Source organism: Misgurnus anguillicaudatus, chromosome 4 (assembly GCF_027580225.2).
Source record: "Misgurnus anguillicaudatus chromosome 4, ASM2758022v2, whole genome shotgun sequence".
Classification (NCBI taxonomy): Eukaryota; Metazoa; Chordata; class Actinopteri; order Cypriniformes; family Cobitidae; genus Misgurnus; species Misgurnus anguillicaudatus.
Genome location: NC_073340.2, coordinates 36,924,662 through 36,945,523, shown reverse-complemented (window position 1 = coordinate 36,945,523; position 20,862 = coordinate 36,924,662). Strand labels below are relative to the sequence as shown.

The 20,862-nt window shown below is 35.8% G+C and overlaps 1 protein-coding gene across 12 annotated transcripts in view; it reads left to right on the top strand.

Annotated features, from left to right (window-relative positions):
- The window catches only part of LOC129420586 (calcium-activated potassium channel subunit alpha-1a), an 81,937-nt gene that overhangs the window by 50,524 nt on the left and 10,551 nt on the right, over positions 1 to 20,862 (top strand). For 3 of the 12 annotated variants that reach the window (XM_055175577.2, XM_055175579.2, XM_055175576.2), the window contains exons 18-28: positions 50 to 126; positions 2,955 to 3,128; positions 3,701 to 3,733; positions 5,572 to 5,886; positions 8,653 to 8,749; positions 13,693 to 13,819; positions 14,005 to 14,229; positions 16,463 to 16,655; positions 16,865 to 16,978; positions 17,249 to 17,332; positions 20,663 to 20,793. In XM_055175577.2, coding sequence (XP_055031552.2) covers positions 50 to 126; positions 2,955 to 3,128; positions 3,701 to 3,733; positions 5,572 to 5,886; positions 8,653 to 8,749; positions 13,693 to 13,819; positions 14,005 to 14,229; positions 16,463 to 16,655; positions 16,865 to 16,978; positions 17,249 to 17,332; positions 20,663 to 20,793 — 1,570 coding nt within the window. The remainder of the gene's footprint in view (positions 1 to 49; positions 127 to 2,954; positions 3,129 to 3,700; positions 3,734 to 5,571; positions 5,887 to 8,652; positions 8,750 to 13,692; positions 13,820 to 14,004; positions 14,230 to 16,462; positions 16,656 to 16,864; positions 16,979 to 17,248; positions 17,333 to 20,662; positions 20,794 to 20,862) is intronic. The other 9 variants (XM_055175585.2, XM_073867241.1, XM_055175578.2 and 6 more) reach the window with 7 other exon arrangements.

Here is a 20,862-nt window from a genome sequence, read left to right as displayed (position 1 = left end):
AAATATAACATATGTGCTCATACACTGTTTGAATCTTTGTCTTCATCAGGGCTCTTTTCTACTGTAAAGCCTGTCATGATGACATCACAGACCCAAAGAGAATCAAGAAATGTGGATGTAAACGCTGTAAGTTTTATCTATCTATCTATCTATCTATCTATCTATCTATCTATCTATCTATCTATCTATCTATCTATCTATCTATCTATCTATCTATCTATCTATCTATCTATCTATCTATCTATCTATCTATCTATCTATCTATCTATCTATCTATCTATCAGGGCTGCACGATAAATCGCATGTGTTTGTCACGCACATCTCGTCAGTAATGCCGGTTCCTTGATTAGTATTAAATCACCATCAGCTGTTTTCAGATTGAGCAGCTTTAACTACACAGAGCCGTAGTTCCCTGACAATCGGGGCAATTTCGCATTAATTATCGCGGACGTATCGCCTGCGATATGTATGCGATATGGCCCAAATTGTCAGGGAACTACGGCTCTGTGCAGTTAATGTCGCGCCATCTGAAAACAGCTGATGGCGATTTAATACTAATCAAGGAACTGGCATTACTGACATGATGTGCGTGGTATCGCATGCGATTTATCGTGCAGCCCTACTATCTATCTATCTATCTATCTATCTATCTATCTATCTATCTATCTATCTATCTATCTATCTATCTATCTATCTATCTATCTATCTATCTATCTATCTATCTATCTATCTATCGTATCTGTTTATAGTATATGTAGTATCTGTCTATAGTATCTATCTATAGTATATGTTTATAGTATTTGTCTATCTGTCTATAGTATCTGGCTATATTATTTGTCTATCTGTCTATAATATCTGTCTATAGTATCTGTCTGTCTATTTATAGTATCTATCTATAGTATATATCTACAGTATCTGTCTATAATATCTGTCTATCTATCTATCTATCTATCTATCTATCTATCTATCTATCTATCTATCTATCTATCTATCTATCTATCTATCTATCTATCTATCTATCTATCTATCTATCTATCTATCTATCTATCTATCTATCTATAGTATCTGTTTATAGTATCTGTAGTATCTGTCTATAGTATCTGTATTTGTCTATAGTATCTGTCTATAGTATGTCTGTCTATAGTATTTGTCTATCTATCTATAGTATCTGTCTATTGTATCTGTCTATCTATCTATAGTATCTGTCTATATAGTATCTGTAGTATCTGTAGTATCGGTCTATAGTATCTATCTATAGTATATGTCTATAGTATTTGTCTGTCTATGTAAAGTATCTGTTTATATTATATGTAGTATCTGTCTATAGTATGTGCCTATAGTATCTGTAGTATCTGTATTTGTCTATAGTATCTGTCTATAGTATGTATCTATAGTATCTGTCTATAGTATTTGTCTATCTGTCTATAGTATCTGTCTATAATATCTGTCTATCTATCTATAGTATCTGTCTATAATATCTGTATCTGTCTATAGTATTTGTCTATAGTATCTATAGTATCTGTCTATAGTATCTGTATCTGTCTATAGTATTTGTCTGTAGTATCTGTCTATAGTATCTATCTATAGTATATGTTTATAGTATTTGTCTATCTGTCTATAGTATCTGGCTATATTATTTGTCTATCTATCTATAGTATCTGTCTATAGTAACTGTAGTATCTGTCTATAGTATCTGTCTATAACATCTGTCTATAGTATGTGTCTATAGTATTTGTCTATCTATCTATCTATCTATCTATCTATCTATCTATCTATCTATCTATCTATCTATCTATCTATCTATCTATCTATCTATCTATCTATCTATCTATCTATCTATCTATCTATCTATCTATCTATAGTATCTGTTTATAGTATATGTAGTATCTGTCTATAGTATGTGCCTATAGTATCTGTAGTATCTGTCTATAGTATCTGTAGTATCTGTCTATAGTATGTATCTATAGTATAGTATTTGTCTATCTGTCTATAGTATCTGTCTATATTATTTGTCTGTCTATCTATAGTATCTTTCTATAGTATCTGTATCTGTCTATAGTATCTGTCTATCTATCTAAAGTATCTGTCTTGCACATGTGTAATTGTATAAAAAGGAGCACACCGTCTGACCCCATATGCTCTTTCTTTTCAAAACGAACATGGTTTGTCCCTTCACCTTAGAGATGACAGCTGACAAACATTTTCTTTTTTTGTAATTGACACATTGATACATTTTCCTTCTTCCTCGCTGCCGTGGATCTGTGATCATTTCTCTTCTCTCTGATAGTGTTGTATTGTGAGTAATGACTTTCATCCGTTCATACAGATTGCTTTAATAGCAGCCTGCTGCATGTGTGTATGTTAAACTAAATTTCCCATTAACCTCCTTTCCTCTCCCACATCATCAACAGACGACGACTTTACTTTTACTTTTCTAACACTCACACGCAGGATTATTTTGCTTTAAGTGTGGATATCACTAAGCTTTTCAAAAGTTTTCTCTTGTATTTTATATGCTTCTACATATATTATTGTTGACTGTATTATATATAATCATATACATGTAGCCTATGTATATACCCTGTGGACTGCTCAGCTTTCTTTACTTTAAGTTAATTAATAATGATTTTCTATATTGTTATTGTAAGTAACTATGTACACTACACGACACTATACATTTGCACATTATAGAGTTTCTCATAGCTGAGCTAAACTAAATGTTTAAATTCCCACTCCATGTACTTCCATGATTTACATGCATAAAATTCCTGGGAATATATATATATAGTACATAACAACAATAGGGTGTGACAAATGTCCAAAATATGATATCACATTTGTATCTAAACTTTTGTAAAGGTGACCCACTGTGGTTTCCAGATATCCATATATTATGTTAGGGAAATCCATTAACCTGCCTGTCCTTTCCTCTCACCCGTCGCTCCTGACCCCAGCCAAGAAGCACGGCCACAAGAGAATGCGTCTGGCATGTTGTGTAGCTTGCGGCGGGGCAGAACGCGGCTGTTCGTGCATGTCGGACAGTGTGGCTAGTAACATGGAGACTCTGCACCGCGGCCTCCCCTTCTCCTCTGTCTCTCTTTATGATAACACCACCACTTTACAGTGCTGTAAGTGAACAGCCGTGCCGAGTGCCCGCGTGTGTATCTGTGCCCGCTCACCGTATGTGTGCCATGTAGAGGTGGCATCTACTGTGGTAAAGACTGCTGGAAGATCAGTGTTGTATTTGTGTGGTTGATCTGGTCAATTGCATGCTGGTTTTGGTTAGTGATGGAGTTTAGTAGCTCAGTTTGTCATGCACTTCACATTGCTTTTGAATAACATTGTGTGATTTACATTGAGCTGTGATGTTTTTTTTTATGATCTGAACATGTTTCGAGTGTACTTGGATTAAGAGAAAATTAAATACACTTAAAAAGGCCAAAATATAAAGCCATCCTCATCAGATGTCACCTTCATCTACAGTAACACACCTGATTCACATGATCTGGTAGAGACTAAAAAAGGATTGGTTAAAAATATCAATTTCTAGTAAACTCACAGATGATCTTGTTGTATAGTTTTTGTTTTCAGTAACTGGTTGATGTTCAGTCCTGTAAAAACACATTTCCTCTCAAACACTCACTGCATCATCACTTCAGTGTCTCACTTTAACTTCATTTTGTCTCTGCATTTTTCTTAGCTAAAAGTAACTATAACGGATACATCAAATCAAGTAAGTTTACACCTCACTTTTATGTATTTGTATGAATTATCCTGTCCTATTTCATCTCAGCATTCATTCATTCATGTGTCTGTCCTGTTCATCCAAACCCATTGTGCATGAATCATATCTGAAGATTTTATATCATCTGGTTTACTTACTGTATGTGCAAATAAGAGTAAACCGATTCATGCACAGATAACAGGCAAACAAAGCATATGATACAGTAACCCACAAACCATTTGTATTCATAAGTCTAACTTAAAACTGGACATGCATTTAACAATAATATTAAAGCTTATATGGAAACAAAAGCTGTTATGAGCTAACTTAACTTTTTAACTGCTATCAAAAACTAATATTTAATGATTTTAAAATCATGCTTTTTTGTGAAAATGTTTCAAATGTGTACAAACTTTATTTCTTTTAAACAAATCACACTTAAAGGTACAGTTTTTCTCAGTCGCTTTGGATCTTTTCTCAGATCAGAAATACATTTTTCAAAACACTTTGTTCAACCTCCACATTATGCACAACATAAAAGCAAATTCTCATTGTTTGGGACAAATTGCAAATGCTTGATACAATCATGCAGTTCATTACGTATACAATTGTTTGCTACATTTTCATTTGCGTATGTATTTTTTTATCAAAATACATTATACTGGTTGTGTTAAATAGTCTTACACCTCAAAACATTTAAGAATTAGTTCATCGTACAAGTCTTGCAAAATTGTTAACCTTTGTGTCATAATCTGTTACTGAAAACATGTTTTCCATATTTATTTATTTAGTCTTTTGTAAATGTGAACTGAATTGATAAACTGCTTTCAAGTGAATCTTGAAATATTGACTGTAAAATATGTTTTTTTTTCAAAATCACAATGTGTGTAATTTTGAAAAAAATAAAGGGTGAAAATGTGAATTCGTCCACAGTTTACGTCAAAAATACTGACATATATAATGGACACGTATTTTGACTGATTGTTCCCTGAACAATGACAGGGAATTGACATTTTGATGCCATTGACACGTAAAAATTTACGTTTGAGATATAAACTAAGGATTTTGAGCAAGTTACAGACTTTTGCAGGACATCCTGATGTTGTGCAGTTTGTACGAATTTTGCAAATTGTAAGAATGATTCGAGAAATGCTCCAAAGCGAAAAACTGTAATGTGATATTTTGCTATGTAATGCAATAACAATTCAGGTGTTTTGAGTGTGGCTAAAGCAAACTGGGGGGCGTGAATTCAGTTTTATGACATTTTTTAAAATACATTCATCATAAATTTTGTGCAATTCAACCTCCAGAAAATAAGGCTACTAACCAACAGCACTACATAGTATTATTAAATGGCCGCAAATGGATGCACCCTACACATTGAGGCATGCCGAAAAGTTTGAAAACCACTGATCTAAAGCAGGAGTGGGGTTGCCTGGGTCCTGGAGGGCCAATGTCCTGCAGAGTTTAGTTCCAACCCTAACCAAACACACCTGAAGTTCATGTAATTAATTAGGATTGGAACTAAACTCTGCAGGACGGTGGCCCTCCAGGACCCTGGCATCCCCACCCCTGATCTAAAGTGTTCTGGTAATCCAAATGCACTTGCTCTCATTCAACACTAGATGATGCTGTCACACTGTGGTTTGGTTATTTTGTAAGCGATGCCTTACTGAAATATCCAGACAAACCACATCTGTTTCTGTGACAGCCGCAGATCCTGTACACAACTAAAAGCAAAAAACACTTCAAAGCTGTCAATAATGGAAAAATATCATATCAGTGACAGTAAACTAGCGCAGGTTATTTAAACATTCACTGTCTGATTATAAATGTTTGTCTGACAGTAAAAGATGAACTCAAATCAACATTCCAGCCCCCGAATCCTAATCCCCCCGCTCTGAACCGAGCTCAGGCCACAGTGATGTCGCCCCCTGCTGGCCCGGAGGTCAGAGTCTCGGTGCCTTTAGTTAATAATCGTAAAGGGAGTCTGTTGTCACCCGCTGCCTCGTATCTTCACCGACTCAGTCTGTCCAGCTCTAGAGAACTTCATCAGAACGCTGCGACCTCTGAGATCACACGTCTACATCGGGCCTGCAGTCTGCCTGTCAGATACAGATATCATTCCAGCTGTACATCCAACATCAGCCGGCACATGTGCTGTAAGACTCGCATGTCAACTAACTAGACTTCAGTAACCTTACTAAAATCAGCCCTTTATACTTTTACAGCCAACAGAAAAATTAAACAAAATCAGCTGCCATATCAATTGAAAAACAATTTTACTAGACAGAGGGAACTACTAACACAAGTTATTTTAGTTAATCATATAGATAAAATAAATATATACATGGACAAAAAATTACATATTTAAAAACTGCAACAGTGGCACAGTATGTAAGATGTTTGCATTAAAAACTACTAGCACAATGTTATTTTTTTGTTCCCATGTGTACTTATGTTATCCCAGAGAATATGCAGTTTTAAAAAGCGCTCTGCACCTGTTCATAAGGTCATTCATCAAAGATATCATGTCCACATTATCCTCATTTTTTTGTTTAACTGTGATAGAAATCACAGATATGTTTGACTTCATGCAGTGTTGCGCAGACGGATTGGTGTATGACATCATAGTATCGCGTGAGCGATCAAAAAGCACTGCTATGGAGTTGCTTTCGTTAAGCTGACGGTCGGGCGTGTTTTGAGTATCGTCTGACTTAGTTTTTCTGGTGTGATTTGCACCGTCACCTAAAGTAAGTGAACTTCACCTTTTTTGGCCTATCAGCATGTCGAATCAGTGGTGGAGCTCATTTGTGAGTCGAACCATTCTGATTGGCTGTTGGGCTTTGCCAACCACTGCACAAGAGGAAAGTGATGACGTGAAAAGGCAAGCAAAAAACAAAGTCAAGAGGAAGCACTACTTCATTGGTGTCGGTTTGGTGTGTCCGCACACTGAGATGTTATACCAGCCTGATCTTACAAAAAATCTTACGTATTTTACGAGTTGGCTAATTCTTATCAATTTATACGACCACATTCGTAAGTTTTGGTACGATTTGCCTTGACCCCTGTGACGTTGGGGTTAGGGGCAGGGTTAGGGGTTCAATTTAGTTGTTGTTTTTTATGAGAATTGTAAAATTTTGCACGATTAACTTTGTATAAATTGATACGAATTAGCCAACTCGTAAAATATGTAAAATTTATCGTGAAATCAGGCGGACGATTCTCATGAAAAACAATAACGAAACCGAACCCCTAACCCCGCACCAAACCCCAACGTCACAAGGGTCAAGGCAAATGATACCAAAACTTACGAATGTGGACGTATGAATTAATACGAATTAGCCAACTCATAAAATATGTACGAATTCTCGTGAGATAGCGTTGGTTATATTGTATGTCGATCGATCTGCGCAGCACTGTACTGTATGCGGGCGTTGTATTGAAACGTCACTCTGTTGTTATTTTTTTTTAAACCATTCAGTTGGCTTACATTAAAACATAACAGTTATAAAACTTTATTCATTACATCATCCATGAACATGATTTGTGATTGGACTCATATATATGTTTAAAAGGCTAGATGTATTACGGCGGAATCTCTAACGGCATCACCTAGCGGCCATCCTACCTCAGACAGATCGCTCACTCGTAGCATCGAGTGCAATGGTGCAGGTACTTTTAAATAACCATAACTTGCTCAATTTTCTACCGTTTTTTAAAAGGTTTGGTTTTTTACAAATGTTATTAACATGGCTATAATTCTGGATGCTTTAACATGTTTCATGAATTTATTTTTTATTTTTAGTATAAGTATGCAATGGTACATAGGTACATCTTTGACGTTTATAACAAACCAAACCGTCCGAAAATCGGTAAAAAACTAAGCAAGTCACGGTCACCCAAAAGTACCCGCATCATCAAAACCCAATGCCACGAGTGAGCGATCGCCCTGTGGTAAGATGGCCGCCAAAATGCGGACGTTCCACTCAATTGGCCAGCACCGAGGGCGAGACATCTAGCCTTTATACATATCTATGATTGGACTGATGTACAATCGGCAGTGGGGGTAAAGACTACAATCTCACATCATTCCCTGCTCCTTCATAGCGTCATCAAGCTACAGTTTTGCTTTTATATATATATATATATATATATATATATATACAGTTTTAATATATATATATATATATATATATATATATATATATATATATATATACAGTTTTAATATATATCAATTCCTCCTAAGGGTTTTTGTCCTTCTAGGAGTTTTTCCCATTGGGTTTTTTCCTAGGGGTTTTTTTCGTCCCAGGGAGAGTCAGCGGCTTAACTTAGCACTTTACTGTATACGTTACATTATTAATATGCTCGCTTGTACAGTTTAACCTTATACTTCTTATATTATCTATTGATTTTCTGTGTTCTCCTCTACATCTTCTCATGTAAAGCTGCTTTGCAACAATTAACACTTGTGAAAAGCGCTATATAAATAAAATTGAATTGAATTGAATTATATTGCAGAATCTACATATTGTGCCTTTAAATATACAGTACGGTTATTTTTTATATTATCACTTGACTTTTATATAAGAGACGTGTTGTTGTGTTGTTTGATTCATAACCCAATAACATTTATTTAACTAACAAAGTTCAAGTACAAACCATTACTGTACTTCAACATTAAAACATTCGTGCTGGTGTTGTAACCCAATGCAAGTATGTGTGTGTATTTTACTCGTGTACATGTTTACGGCCTACCTCTCTTATTTGACGTAAGCTATTTAAATATGTGTGATTGTGTTTTCATTGGTTGTATTTAACTATGTTACGTTTTCACAGTTTGTTTTACCTTTGTTGGATGTGAGTTTTTTCATGGCTTGTGTGTGATTGTGTGTTAATGCATCAGTTTTGTTGTGATGTTTCAGTAGTGGAGGAAGAACAACACTCGGCTCTGTCGCCTAAGAAGAAACAGCGTAACGGAGGCATGAGAAACTCACCCACCTGCTCACCCAAAATCATCAGGTAAGATCACACAGAATGTGTTTTTGTAAAATATGACATTCATTTATTGAGCATCCCTAACTCAGACAATAAAATGAGCAAACATTTCCCGTAAACATGGTTAAGAAATGGCTCATTCACTTGTAACACTTTTGCCTCTACATATGAGCATGCGGCGATCATTTAGAACCATAGACATACTGTGCATAGATTGGCTCCTAATTCGTATGTCACCACCAACACTGTACACATACAAGTAAATGGGAAGTTTTTTTCTGGATTTGTATTATAATGACGTCTATGTTGATAATTACAAGAGTAATAAATAATTTTTGTTGATGAAAGTACAAAAACGTTTAATTTCGGGAAAATTATTAATTGTTATAAGTTGTGAAAACTCACGTGTGTCAAGCATCGATTCGGCTTATTTTGACTGATGAGGATGTGATAAATATTCATACATTCATTTGACATACTTTCAGTCCGTCAGTGATCTCTAATGTGTCTCTAACATGTACATAAAGGACCAGAGCTCCAGCCAATCAGAGGTCAGGATCAGTCTCCATTGCCTCAGGCCTCACGCCCGATCTTACTGCTGTCTGCTTTTAACTCAGAGTACCTGCCTTTTATCCTGTCCATGAGCATTAAACATCCATTTATTGATTTTGACTGATAAAAGAGCTGCTATTAAATTAATAAAATGCATTAATACAGAATGATGGCATGTGAATAATATCTTCTGAATACAGCAGGCAGAAATAATTTATATTATGTGGACGGTAATTAATAACAAGTTGGAAAATAGATCAGCAAATAATGAAGCATACATTTATTATCAAAAGTATAACTGTTTTTATTGTTAATATATGTAGGATTAGTGATGCTTGTATTAAATGTTTTGTCTTTTTAAGAAAAGACTTTGCTATAATTTTCCTTGATTTTTGCCTGGAGACAATAAAACCTTATTGACTTGCATTAAAGTAACCTGAGCTGTATCTAGACACCAGAATACCTTATGGGCAAACATCACTTACATTTTCTTATAATACTTAAAATATACTTATAATACTTGTATAATTATACTTAAAAACATACAGGTGTTGTCCAAAGGACGTTTGTCATTTTAATAATATATTAAATATATTAATTTATATATTAATATATTAGTTTTTATTAGGTTGTGTCTAACTGTAGTTTAGTTTAAATATGAAGTCCGCAGCATTGATAAGATATATTTGCAATATTAATACTTATACAGCAAATCTTTTATTATTGATGTACACCACAGGTGTTTATGTTTTGAGGAGTTATGCTTAAATACTGCTGTGTATTTGTGTTTATATATAAGGATGAAAGGCAACATATGAGGTTTTGTTCTGGTTGTTTTATTCTCTGTGCAGTTTTACAGTAGCCCGAGGCTCTCGTACAAGCTTCAGAAAACATTGTGGTGTTGTGTATCAGCTGTGGTTAACGCAGCCGCCGGCCTGCAGGCTCGAGTGAATTAGTAATGAAGAGCAGATTGGATCTTGCTCTTTAGAAAGCATGTTAGTGTCAGGTTATGTGAGGAAAAAAAGATCTCTCAGGGCACGAATAGTTTTCATAGCCTACAGAATGACATGAATAGGATCATACACACAAACACCACATCACCAAAATACACAGTTGTCTAAATGTGACCTAAGCTCAATGTCCTACAGTATATACAGCCGCAGAAAAAAATTAAGAGACCACTACAGTTTTGCCTTTAATCATCATTTCTACATCTATTACGACCATTTCTGTTCAGTGTCTGTTCAATTCCAACAAAAGTAAACCTCATGAGCGACATAAAATCACACAACAGCAATGTAAAAGACTGAGTGGATACAAAGACACATTAAAGATGTGATTATAAATCACACTGTAAAAATGTCTGTAGAAATTACAGTATTACTTGCAACTAGCTGCCAGTAACTTACTGTAGATTTTACATTGATGTGATTTACTGGCAACAGTTTGTTTAAAGTTAAATGAACATGAAACATTGTCTTTGTCTTCTACAGTAAGTTACTGGCAACCAGCTGCTTAATTACAGCTAATTTTTTACAGTGGAGGGTTATTCCATAAAATGTACACTGTAAAAAAATTCAGTAGAAATTACAATGTTATTGCAGCTGGGTTGCCGGTAATTTACTGTAGATTTAAATTTATGTTATTTACTGGCAAGAGTTTGTTCAAAGTTAAATAAATTTTAAATATTAACAAGTCTTTATCTTTACAGAATAAAACTATACAATAACAGCCTCATGCAAAGCATTCTGGGAACCGGAAATCATCATCAACCAGTTTTTTTGCTTCAGATTTTGTTTCCCAGAATGTTTAGCTTTATGCTGTTTTTTTAGTTTTATTCTGTAAAGACAAAGACTTGTAAATGTTTAATGTTCATTTAACTTTGAACAAAATGTTGCCAGTAAAAAACATAAATTTAAATCTACGGTAAGTTACCGGCAACCCAGCTGCAAATTCTACGGAATTTTTTTACAGTGTGTATATTGAAATTTTACTTGTAAAAACATTAGCATTTTGTTATTGAGGAATGAATATGCACTTGTTTTGAAAACACTGTTAATTGGGCCATGTTTTACCCCATTTAAATTAAAAAGTAAATAAAAGTAAATAAAAACATTATTTTATTAGGAAAGAAATGTTGTCGGCAGTTGGCAGAATGAAACAAAAACGATAATTTTACTTAAACACATAAATAATACATTTAGAAAAACTGAAAATAATCTTGAAGTGGTCTCTTAATTTTGCCATGGCTGTATATTATCATATTAAACTATCATGTAGATTTGTTCGATTGCCCAGTTTAGGAATCATTTGCATGTTTCCATCACCACGATTTTATGCACATTTTGAAGTATCGCATCAAAAACAAGTGATGGAAACGCCAAATTTTGCAAAATAAATTCTAAAGTAGCGAACATTAAACCCATGAGACTGACTGCCAACTATTTTCGCTGTGGTTGTCTTTCCCATATATGAGGCTCGACGTTGTCATAATGCCCTTGCTGCGCGTGCCTGCATCAAAAATGCTGCATTCCTTCTTCTGTGCACTGAACATTTAGTTTGGCAATAACAAGCTGCACGGTTAATGAATTAATAACTTGCCCTATCGTGACTGTAGTCCTGCCTCCATTTTCCGCGCTTACCTTGTCTTGTTAACTGTTTGTTTTCAATACCACCGTCATTTGTATGAACAGCTTGATGGAAACACACCTTAATCACATTTTCTTTTTTTAAAGATTCAATTCACATTTGGATGGAAACCCAGCTATTGATAATCTGCTTTATCTTATTGTTAGAGGGGCGGGGCTTCTGCATCACTGTCTCACCTTACAGTACTGTAATTGGTGGATACATGTCAGGTAGTCTGATTTGGAATAAAGCCATCGCATCAACATTATGAAAATACATCATTTATATCACGAATCTGAATGCAGGACAAAGGTACTGTGATCAAATGAACTGTTTATATATTATGGGATTCTCTCATTTCTAAGCAAAATCAATATATAAACCTAGATTTTTATCTATGATATTAAATAAAATACAAGGAAAATGACAAAAATTATGCATGAAGCAGAATCTGATGACTCTGAATATTTTGAAAGTCCAATTAAAATCAAAATAAGAAATAACTTCACTTCTGGCTTTAATAGTTTATTTGTGCATGTGCTGTTCTGTTCATGTACAGGACCCGGCTGAGACACTCTGTCTCTCCTGACCGCTATGAGCGGATCTGCCAGCGATTGATTTTCTGCTCACAATGAACGTATAAATGTGTTGAGCATCGAGGAATCAAACCCTTGAGAGTATCAGATTGAGCGAGAGAGAAACATTAAAAGTTGTTTCATTGTGAGAGTCTTTATGAATCTGCTGTCAGTGAATATCTAATTCAGTGAGATCTGATGTCTGATCTCATAATGCACGCTGACAAACTTCAACCTTATTGTGTCAGAGTGAATCTGGCAAAAACATGATGGGCTCACATTTAACCCAAACTTTTAATTATATATATATATGTATACACTCCTCTCGCCCAAAACTCTAGTTGCCAACTACTGTAGGTGTCATGAAACAGCTTGTTTTGGTAACTAGTCATTTAAAAAAAAAAAATCAATTTTTGAAATTGTTGTGGAGAAAAAAATAAAAGCTTTGTTAGATTTTCCCATTAATGTCCATCACTACAATTATATGCAGGTAAAAGTGTGTATTTGTGATGTAATGTACCACACTAAAGTGCAGCTTGGCGTCTCTGTTTGCTCCTCTGACATGCTGCTGACTGCGCAGTTCACCTGTCACTGTGTGCATTTAATGTGATGGAGAGAGAGAGAGAGAGAGAGAGAGAGAGAGAGAGAGCTCAGCTCTGTCCTCTAATGGCTCACTGATGGACGGCAGACAGATTGAATGTAAAGTCATAACACTGAATGTGGCTGATGGATGAAAAAGCTGTGTGACAGGCCACAGAAACCTTCACCCCTCTAATGGACCAATCACATGTCAGAGCTGTGTTACGCCCCTGTGCTCCATCAGGTCCTGTAATACAGCCTCTGCTTTCTAGGATTTAATTCATGGCTTGCAAATATCTGATTTATAAAGACTCAGCAGAAGCATTGACCTTCTGTCGGAAGTGTTTTTTTTCAAGAGGCAAAACAGTTATTTCATAAAATATTGACATGTCAGCAAAAGTGCTCATTGTATTTTTTTACTACAACAATCGGTAAAAACAGTATTGAAACATGCTTGTCACAAACAGTAAACTGATAACTCGATTCTTCTGGTTTTATTTTATACAGTATATAAGTAGTACTGGCATCGTACTGTATGAACCTGCAAACAATGTAAAAAATGTCCACACACTTTATGTGTGTTATAATTTGTATGTAATGTTGTAAATTGTGTATAATTTCTGTACATTTTAGGCACGACCTGTTGCTCATCACAGGACATGATCATCAGATGGAAACAATGGATGAGAATATAAAGAAATATGATTCCACAGGAATGTTTCACTGGTGCCCATCAAAAGAAATTGAGAGGGTCGTACTGGTAAGAAATCACACATTTATCAAATAACTAAACAGCTGAAACTCTCTGCCCATCTGTGTTTGCTGAGAGTCTTTTAAAGAACAAGACTACATGACATGAGATGATCTATAATATGAACGCAGTATATTTGTGAGCATTCAGGCCTAGTAGAGGCCAAATGGTGATGTTCTGTGTTTATCTTGCAGACCAGAAGTGAAGCAGCGATGACTGTTCTCAGCGGTCACGTGGTGGTCTGTATATTTGGAGATGTGAAGTCGGCTCTGGTCGGTCTTCGTAACCTGGTCATGCCGCTGAGAGCGAGTAACTTTCATTATCATGAGCTGAAGCCCATCGTGTTTGTGGGATCTCTGGAGTATCTGAAGAGAGAATGGGAGACGCTACACAACTTTCCCAAAGTCTCCATCTTACCTGTGAGTGTTAGGAACCATTTTAGAAAACATGGTTGTATATAGATGCTGATTGGTCAGTGCAAGGTTTTAAAAATGTATCTTACATACAGTGAATGTGCCTAAAAACAATCATGTGATGTCATTGAGCCCTATTTTAAAAGCACATGGCGCAAGTGTACTTACGGCGTGTCCGAATCCACTTTTGCTAGTTTCACAATAGGAAAAATGGTTTGTGCGCCTGGTGCACAGTCTAAAAGGGTTGTTCCTATTCTATTAATAAGTAACGGGTGTGTTTTGGGCATAACGTGCAATAAACCAATGAGAGTCTCATCTCTCATCCCCTTTAAAAGCCAGTTGTGTTTGCGCCATGCTGATTCCCTATTTACATGGCAGAGGAAGCAGAAGAAGAGGACCACTAGTTTAAAAATTGCATTGTTTTATTCATTGAAATGGTTATTTTTGTAATTGAAGCTTTGGTTCTCTTTAAAAGTCATTATTTCAGTCATGGAGTATTAAGTAAAATAAGCTGATAAAGTATGATGCATGATAGCTATAATCTCAAAAAGGTTTTTACAAATATGCAAAAAAAAGGTTAGCATGGGTAAAAATACTTTATTTGTAACAAACAGGAGATTAAAAAATTATAAACATGTGGAGAAACGTTTCAACACTGGGAGAGCGTGTTTTGAAAAATATTACTTAAATATGTTTCTTATCTCACCATATCTACAGGTACAAAGTCATTATATACAATAAATCTGTGTTGCATTTAAAAACATAAAAAAAATAAATGCAATATTTGCACTTTTTAAAAGAAAAAAAAAATCAGCTTACTACAGGTGAAGCTGCTCTTTACACCTTCTAAAGTCCAGTAATCTGTCCTCATTTTTGTCCAAAAGACTCAATAATAATCTTTTACACTTTAATAATTTTTTCATGTTTAAAAATGTTTATGTGCTGCTGTGTGCCGTGTGTTTGTGGGTGATTCTCACGAAAACTTGGTTTTAAAAATGTCAAGCATGAAAATGTAAAAATTGCTTAAATTTACTTTTTTTCCCACCAGACATTGAAAAACAAAGTCTGGAGTAAATGGGAACATTAATTTAAAAACTTTTACTTATCATTTAACACTTTTTGTAACATAATTTAAAAAATTTGTCCTAAAAAATCTCATTACCGCAACAGTCAGAAAACATAAACACTGACATATTTTCAAAATGACATGACAAACCTGAAAGAACATAATTTGGAGATTCTGCACATGCATTTAAAATCAAAGTATTATTCTTCTATTAATTAAATTAACATTTAATAAGCATCTGTTGCGGTAATGATAATCTAAATGTCGTGTAAGCATTCTGACAAGACAATATTTCAAATTAACTGTAAAAAATGATCTTACCTGGTAGCCATCTTGAAGTAACTGGTCCATGTGCTTGGTCACTCAAAATCAAACTTTATTTAAATTCTGTATGTGTGCTTAAACTGTTCTCAAAAAGTGTTGCGGAGGATGAGAACATCAGGCATGGCCAAATAATTTTTCTTCATTATTATTATACATGAATATTCAGTAAATATTTTTTCTGTCATCTAAAGTAGTCTAGCAAAACATCCATTTATTTATTTTCTTAATATTTTTGTGTTAATTTGATTAAATTACAACATAACGCATGTTCAAACACAGCCGGACACATTGCGGTAATGAGAATTTCAGCAGAAAATGAGATAAAATTGACAATTATAAATTCTTATGTTGAAATCACACATTGTGCAAGAACACAGTATTGTGTTAATTCTGATGCTTTTTAATGTTACTATATTACACATTTTAAAGCTAAAATCATTAGTGCCGTGGTGGTTCAATGGTTTCGTGAGAATCACCCTTGTATTAAGCAAAGTGTAAGCGTGTTGTCGTCCCATTATTACAAATGCGCTCTTTAAATAACAAAAATTGTTTGCGCAATATACTTTAGAGCAGGTTTTAATTGGTCAATGGCGTAGTCTATTTAAGTCACCTCAAAGTAGCAACGTGCCAACAATGCACCTAAACACCTTGTTTGGAGACCAGAACGCCCATGAGCACACACAAATGCATTTGCTATTTAAACAATGTGCCGATGGACGTGAAAATGATAACTGCGTTGGGTTGAAACTAGCAAAAACACTTGCCTCACACTGTGCGCCACATTGGGCCGGGTGTATGATGGCGCCCATTGTGTGTTTATTTAACTGTTGTTGTGTGTGTGTTGTTAAGGGCACTCCACTGAGCCGTGCTGATCTGAGAGCAGTCAACATCAACCTGTGTGACATGTGCGTCATTCTGTCAGCCAATCAGAACAATATCGACGACGCTTCTCTGCAGGATAAAGAATGCATTCTGGCATCTCTCAACATCAAGTCTATGCAGTTTGATGACAGCATCGGTCTGCTGCAGGCAAACTCTCAAGGTAAAAACACCAATCAGAGCGACTGCGCAGGTGCAATGCATCTCCTGCAATGTTTTCAGTATGCGCCGCTCTATAAACTTCACTTTATGTTGTTGTGATGTTATGGATTGCTTGAAGGTACGATTGAGCTTTATTACCAGTGGATTAAAAATAAATGGTGGCTGGTTTTTATTTATCTATTTATGATGTCCTGTGTATTTGGGCTGCAGGTTTTACTCCTCCTGGGATGGATCGCTCATCTCCAGAAAACAGTCCAGTACATGGACTGGTGCGACAGACGTCAATAACCACAGGAGCAAACATTCCCATCATCACAGAACTCGGTGAGATGATCCACAATATGGGAATGATGTCACATTTACTGATTATCAGGAAATCAGAGGAGAAATACATTCATGCTGTGAAAGACAACTTGCCCAATTTTGGTTAACTGTTTGCTTTGGATGCTGAATAACTCTGGTTACCTGAATATTTTGGCAACCAGTTGTTGAGCAAATAAAACTTGTATGAGAAACAGAAACTATTTGCTATAGTAACTGGTATTTAGCCAGGTAGTAGTTGCTCTATAGTAACGGGTTGTTTTATGCTGATAGCTAAAACAGACAAGTTGCTGCCCCTGGTTTCTCTAAGCCAGGACAAGAGCAGTGGAACCAACATCCCAATGATAACAGAGCTGGGTAAGAACCGCTGACTGACAGAACCGGACAGAACCGTCACTGTGTCACTGTCTTTTGTGTTTCACTTCAATGACACTTTCTTCCTTTGACTCGATGTTTCAACTCGTCTGTCGTTTGCTCGAGTTCATTTTGAGGGTTTTGGATCGTGTTGACATGCACGGCTCTGTGTTCTCAGTTTGCTGTGAAATCTCATGTGCTTTAGTGTCGTGATGCACACTGACGCATCAAAAAATGTCTGTTTCACTCAAATTCAAATGAATTGTCGCTCTTATGCCGCTGTCACACTAGACTTTCAACATGCAAAAGTCCTACGCAGACCCCTGAGAAACCAGATATGACATCGCACTAGAGGTCTTCACGGGTCCACTTAGATCCGAAAACCTGGTCTGACACGAGCGGGGTCGGGTCTAAAAGTTTCACGTGTGCCTCGGGCACGGGCCGGGTATAATATTAGCATCATCGGGTCTTGGGTAATTTAAAATAAATGTGTTTTTCCCGAACTCACCCGAGAAGACTCAAACTATTTCACGTGTGTGCATCGAGTTGTTTTTCCACCCCCCTCTGTTTGCCAAGAGCGCTTGCGACATTGTGTGGCTGGTGGTAGGTTAATTTTCGTTAAGACAGACCTGTCAATCAATTTTGAATGCACACTGTCAGTGATTACTTTGGTGTCATCATTAGATAACAAATTAAAATAAATGGAGCAGGATTCCAAATTTGTCTCGGGTCGGGTCTTTCTAAAAAAAACATGTTAATGCGAAGATATTTTTTAAATTAATTTGTAATGTTAAAATGGGTTGTACCATTACACTGCAAAAACTGATTTTCAAGAAAAAAATTCTTAGTATTTTTGTCTTGTTTTCAGTAAAAATATTTAAAATTTTTTAAATTAAGATGCTTTTTCTTGATGAGCAAAACTACCCAAGAAAATAAATCTAGTTTTTAGACCAAAAATATCAAATTTAAGTGATTTTGTGCATAAAACAAGCAAAAAATCTGCCAATTGGATAAGCAATTTTTTCTTGAATTTTTCTTGAATTTAGTGTTTAAGAAAAATGTTCAAGATTTTTTTGCTTTTTGCGGTCATCCAGGCAGCTTCTTTTTTTATCTGTTTTTATAATCTTTCAAAGCAGTGTTGAACAAGATGGGATTGTACTATTGATGAATCCTCCATCTTGGATTTACTAAAAAAAGGTTACATATGCAACGTGTCAATCTCCTACTGGTCACACGTCCTCGCATGATTAAAACCCTACTGAAAAATCCAGCTAAGACCAGCATAAGATGGTAGCTGATTTTAGCTGGTTTAAGCTGGTCCTCCCAGCCTGGTAAAGCTGGTCATGCTAAGTCCAGCTAGACCAGCTTAAAAAGTGACCAAAACACAGCTAGACCAGCTTGCTAAACCAGCAAAACCAGCTTGCTACACCAGCGAAACCAGCCAAAACCAAGCTGGGGGACCAGCTTAAACCAGCTCACCAGCTTATGCTGGTCTTAGCTGGATTTTTCAGTAGGGAATATACAGGTCAGAGTTCACCAAACTTAAACTTTGGAACAGCGAAATGCGAATTATTCCGCAGGAGATACTAACTATATTTACATTAAAGATTTGCACAAAACTTTAGCTGTATTTTTAAATGTCAACAAAAAACCATCACGAAATGACGGCATTTCCATTAATCGATGTTATGTGACTAAATGTCATTTTGTTGGCTTGCGATAAGTAATTCCATAAACCATATGGTGACGGGTGTGCTTGACTTCTTACAGTACCACGCAGACTGACATGCACTGCAAAAAATGATTTTCAAGAAACAAATTTTTCTTGAATTTTTTTTAATTTAGTGTTTAAGAAAAATTTCAAGATTTTTTTGCTTACCCCATTGGCAGATTTTTTTTTTGCTTGTTTTATGCACAAAATCACTTAAATTTGATATTTTTGGTCTAAAAACTAGACTTATTTTTTTGGGTCGTTTTGCTCATCAAGAAAAAGTATCTTAATTTAAGAATTTATAGATATTAAGACAAAAATACTAAGAATTTCTTTCTTGAAAATCATTTTTTGCAGTGTGTGGATGACATCAAAATACAAATCGAAAGCATACAGAGCAGTCGACTCCGAAATTGCTCTCACTGTATTTTGATGTCATGTGCTTGTCAGTTCTTGTGACGTCAAATGAAGTCATAGTGTGTTCGACTTCATGCGGCGCTGCGCAGACTGATCGGCGGCTGACTTAAAGCAGTGTATGGCGGTTAGTAATTTTGTCCGACTCCGAAGAGGAGCTGCACGGGGTGTAATGTCAGATTTACCACATGACAACAATCACGTGTGTTTCGTGTTTATTTTCACGCCCTCAGTTCCACGAATGCTCACAAATCTTTTTTTTAAAACAGTTAAAGCTCTTTTCATGTAGTCGCGATGTTATATTGTGTCATCTTCATCAAAATAAAATGGATAAAAAATGTAGACCCCACTACATTGGTATTTAAATAATATATGCTTATGTTGAACTTTATTCTTGTAAAAACAGATGCTGTAAGCCTCATGCTCATACACGGTCATTCAAAACAGTATAATTCACTTTTTATCTTGTTTACATCTTATAAATCATGTTTACTGCGATAAAGCAAGCAAACGGCACGTGATCACCCATGCCTGACGTAAATGCAGTAAACTACGGAAACCACAGCGTGTCCGACTTCACGTCTCCGTTTTCAGCTCCTAATCTTGCTGATCGGTTACATCCAGCTGCGGCCGATGTCAAACACACCTAAACACACCTCTTCTGACTGCGCCATATTTAAAAAATGATCATGTGACTTTTACGCACGTAAGGTGACCTGTAAATTTGTAAAAAACAGTTTTGCGATATATTACTTTTTCCAATTGTATGAAAAGCCACCTCATCCGAGCGTAAAAACTTTTTTGCAATATATGGGAGTTTATGCAAAAATGCTGTTTCCATTGGGCACATTTTTAAATTGCTATTTTAATTTGTGCAAAAACAAAGATTGTGTTTCCGGTCTGGTGTGACCGCGGCATTAGACAAACATGTTGACCAGGGTCCAAAATTAGGTTTTGCCACACCTGCCAATGTAAGTGAACATTGACATTTATTTTTGGGAAAAATATAGTCCTCATGCCATTTAAGATTATTGACTTTTTCTGTTGTATAAATAAGAACTGGCACAGGTCATTGTGTCACTTACGGCATCATATACCTGTATGAGCTTAACAAGCATTAATTTTGGACCGTGTGTCATTTTCTGTATAATTTTACTTTTGGTAATCTTCACAAACAAAATACTCATGAAGTGTCTTTGTGTTTTTAGTGAACGACTCAAATGTTCAGTTTCTGGATCAGGACGATGATGACGATCCTGACACAGAACTGTATCTCACACAGCCCTTCGCCTGCGGGACAGCGTTTGCTGTCAGTGTTCTGGACTCATTAATGAGCGCTGTAAGACTTCATCACTCTCAATGAAAGCACACTGACCTCAGGACCGAATCCTACATCTTTAACTCTATC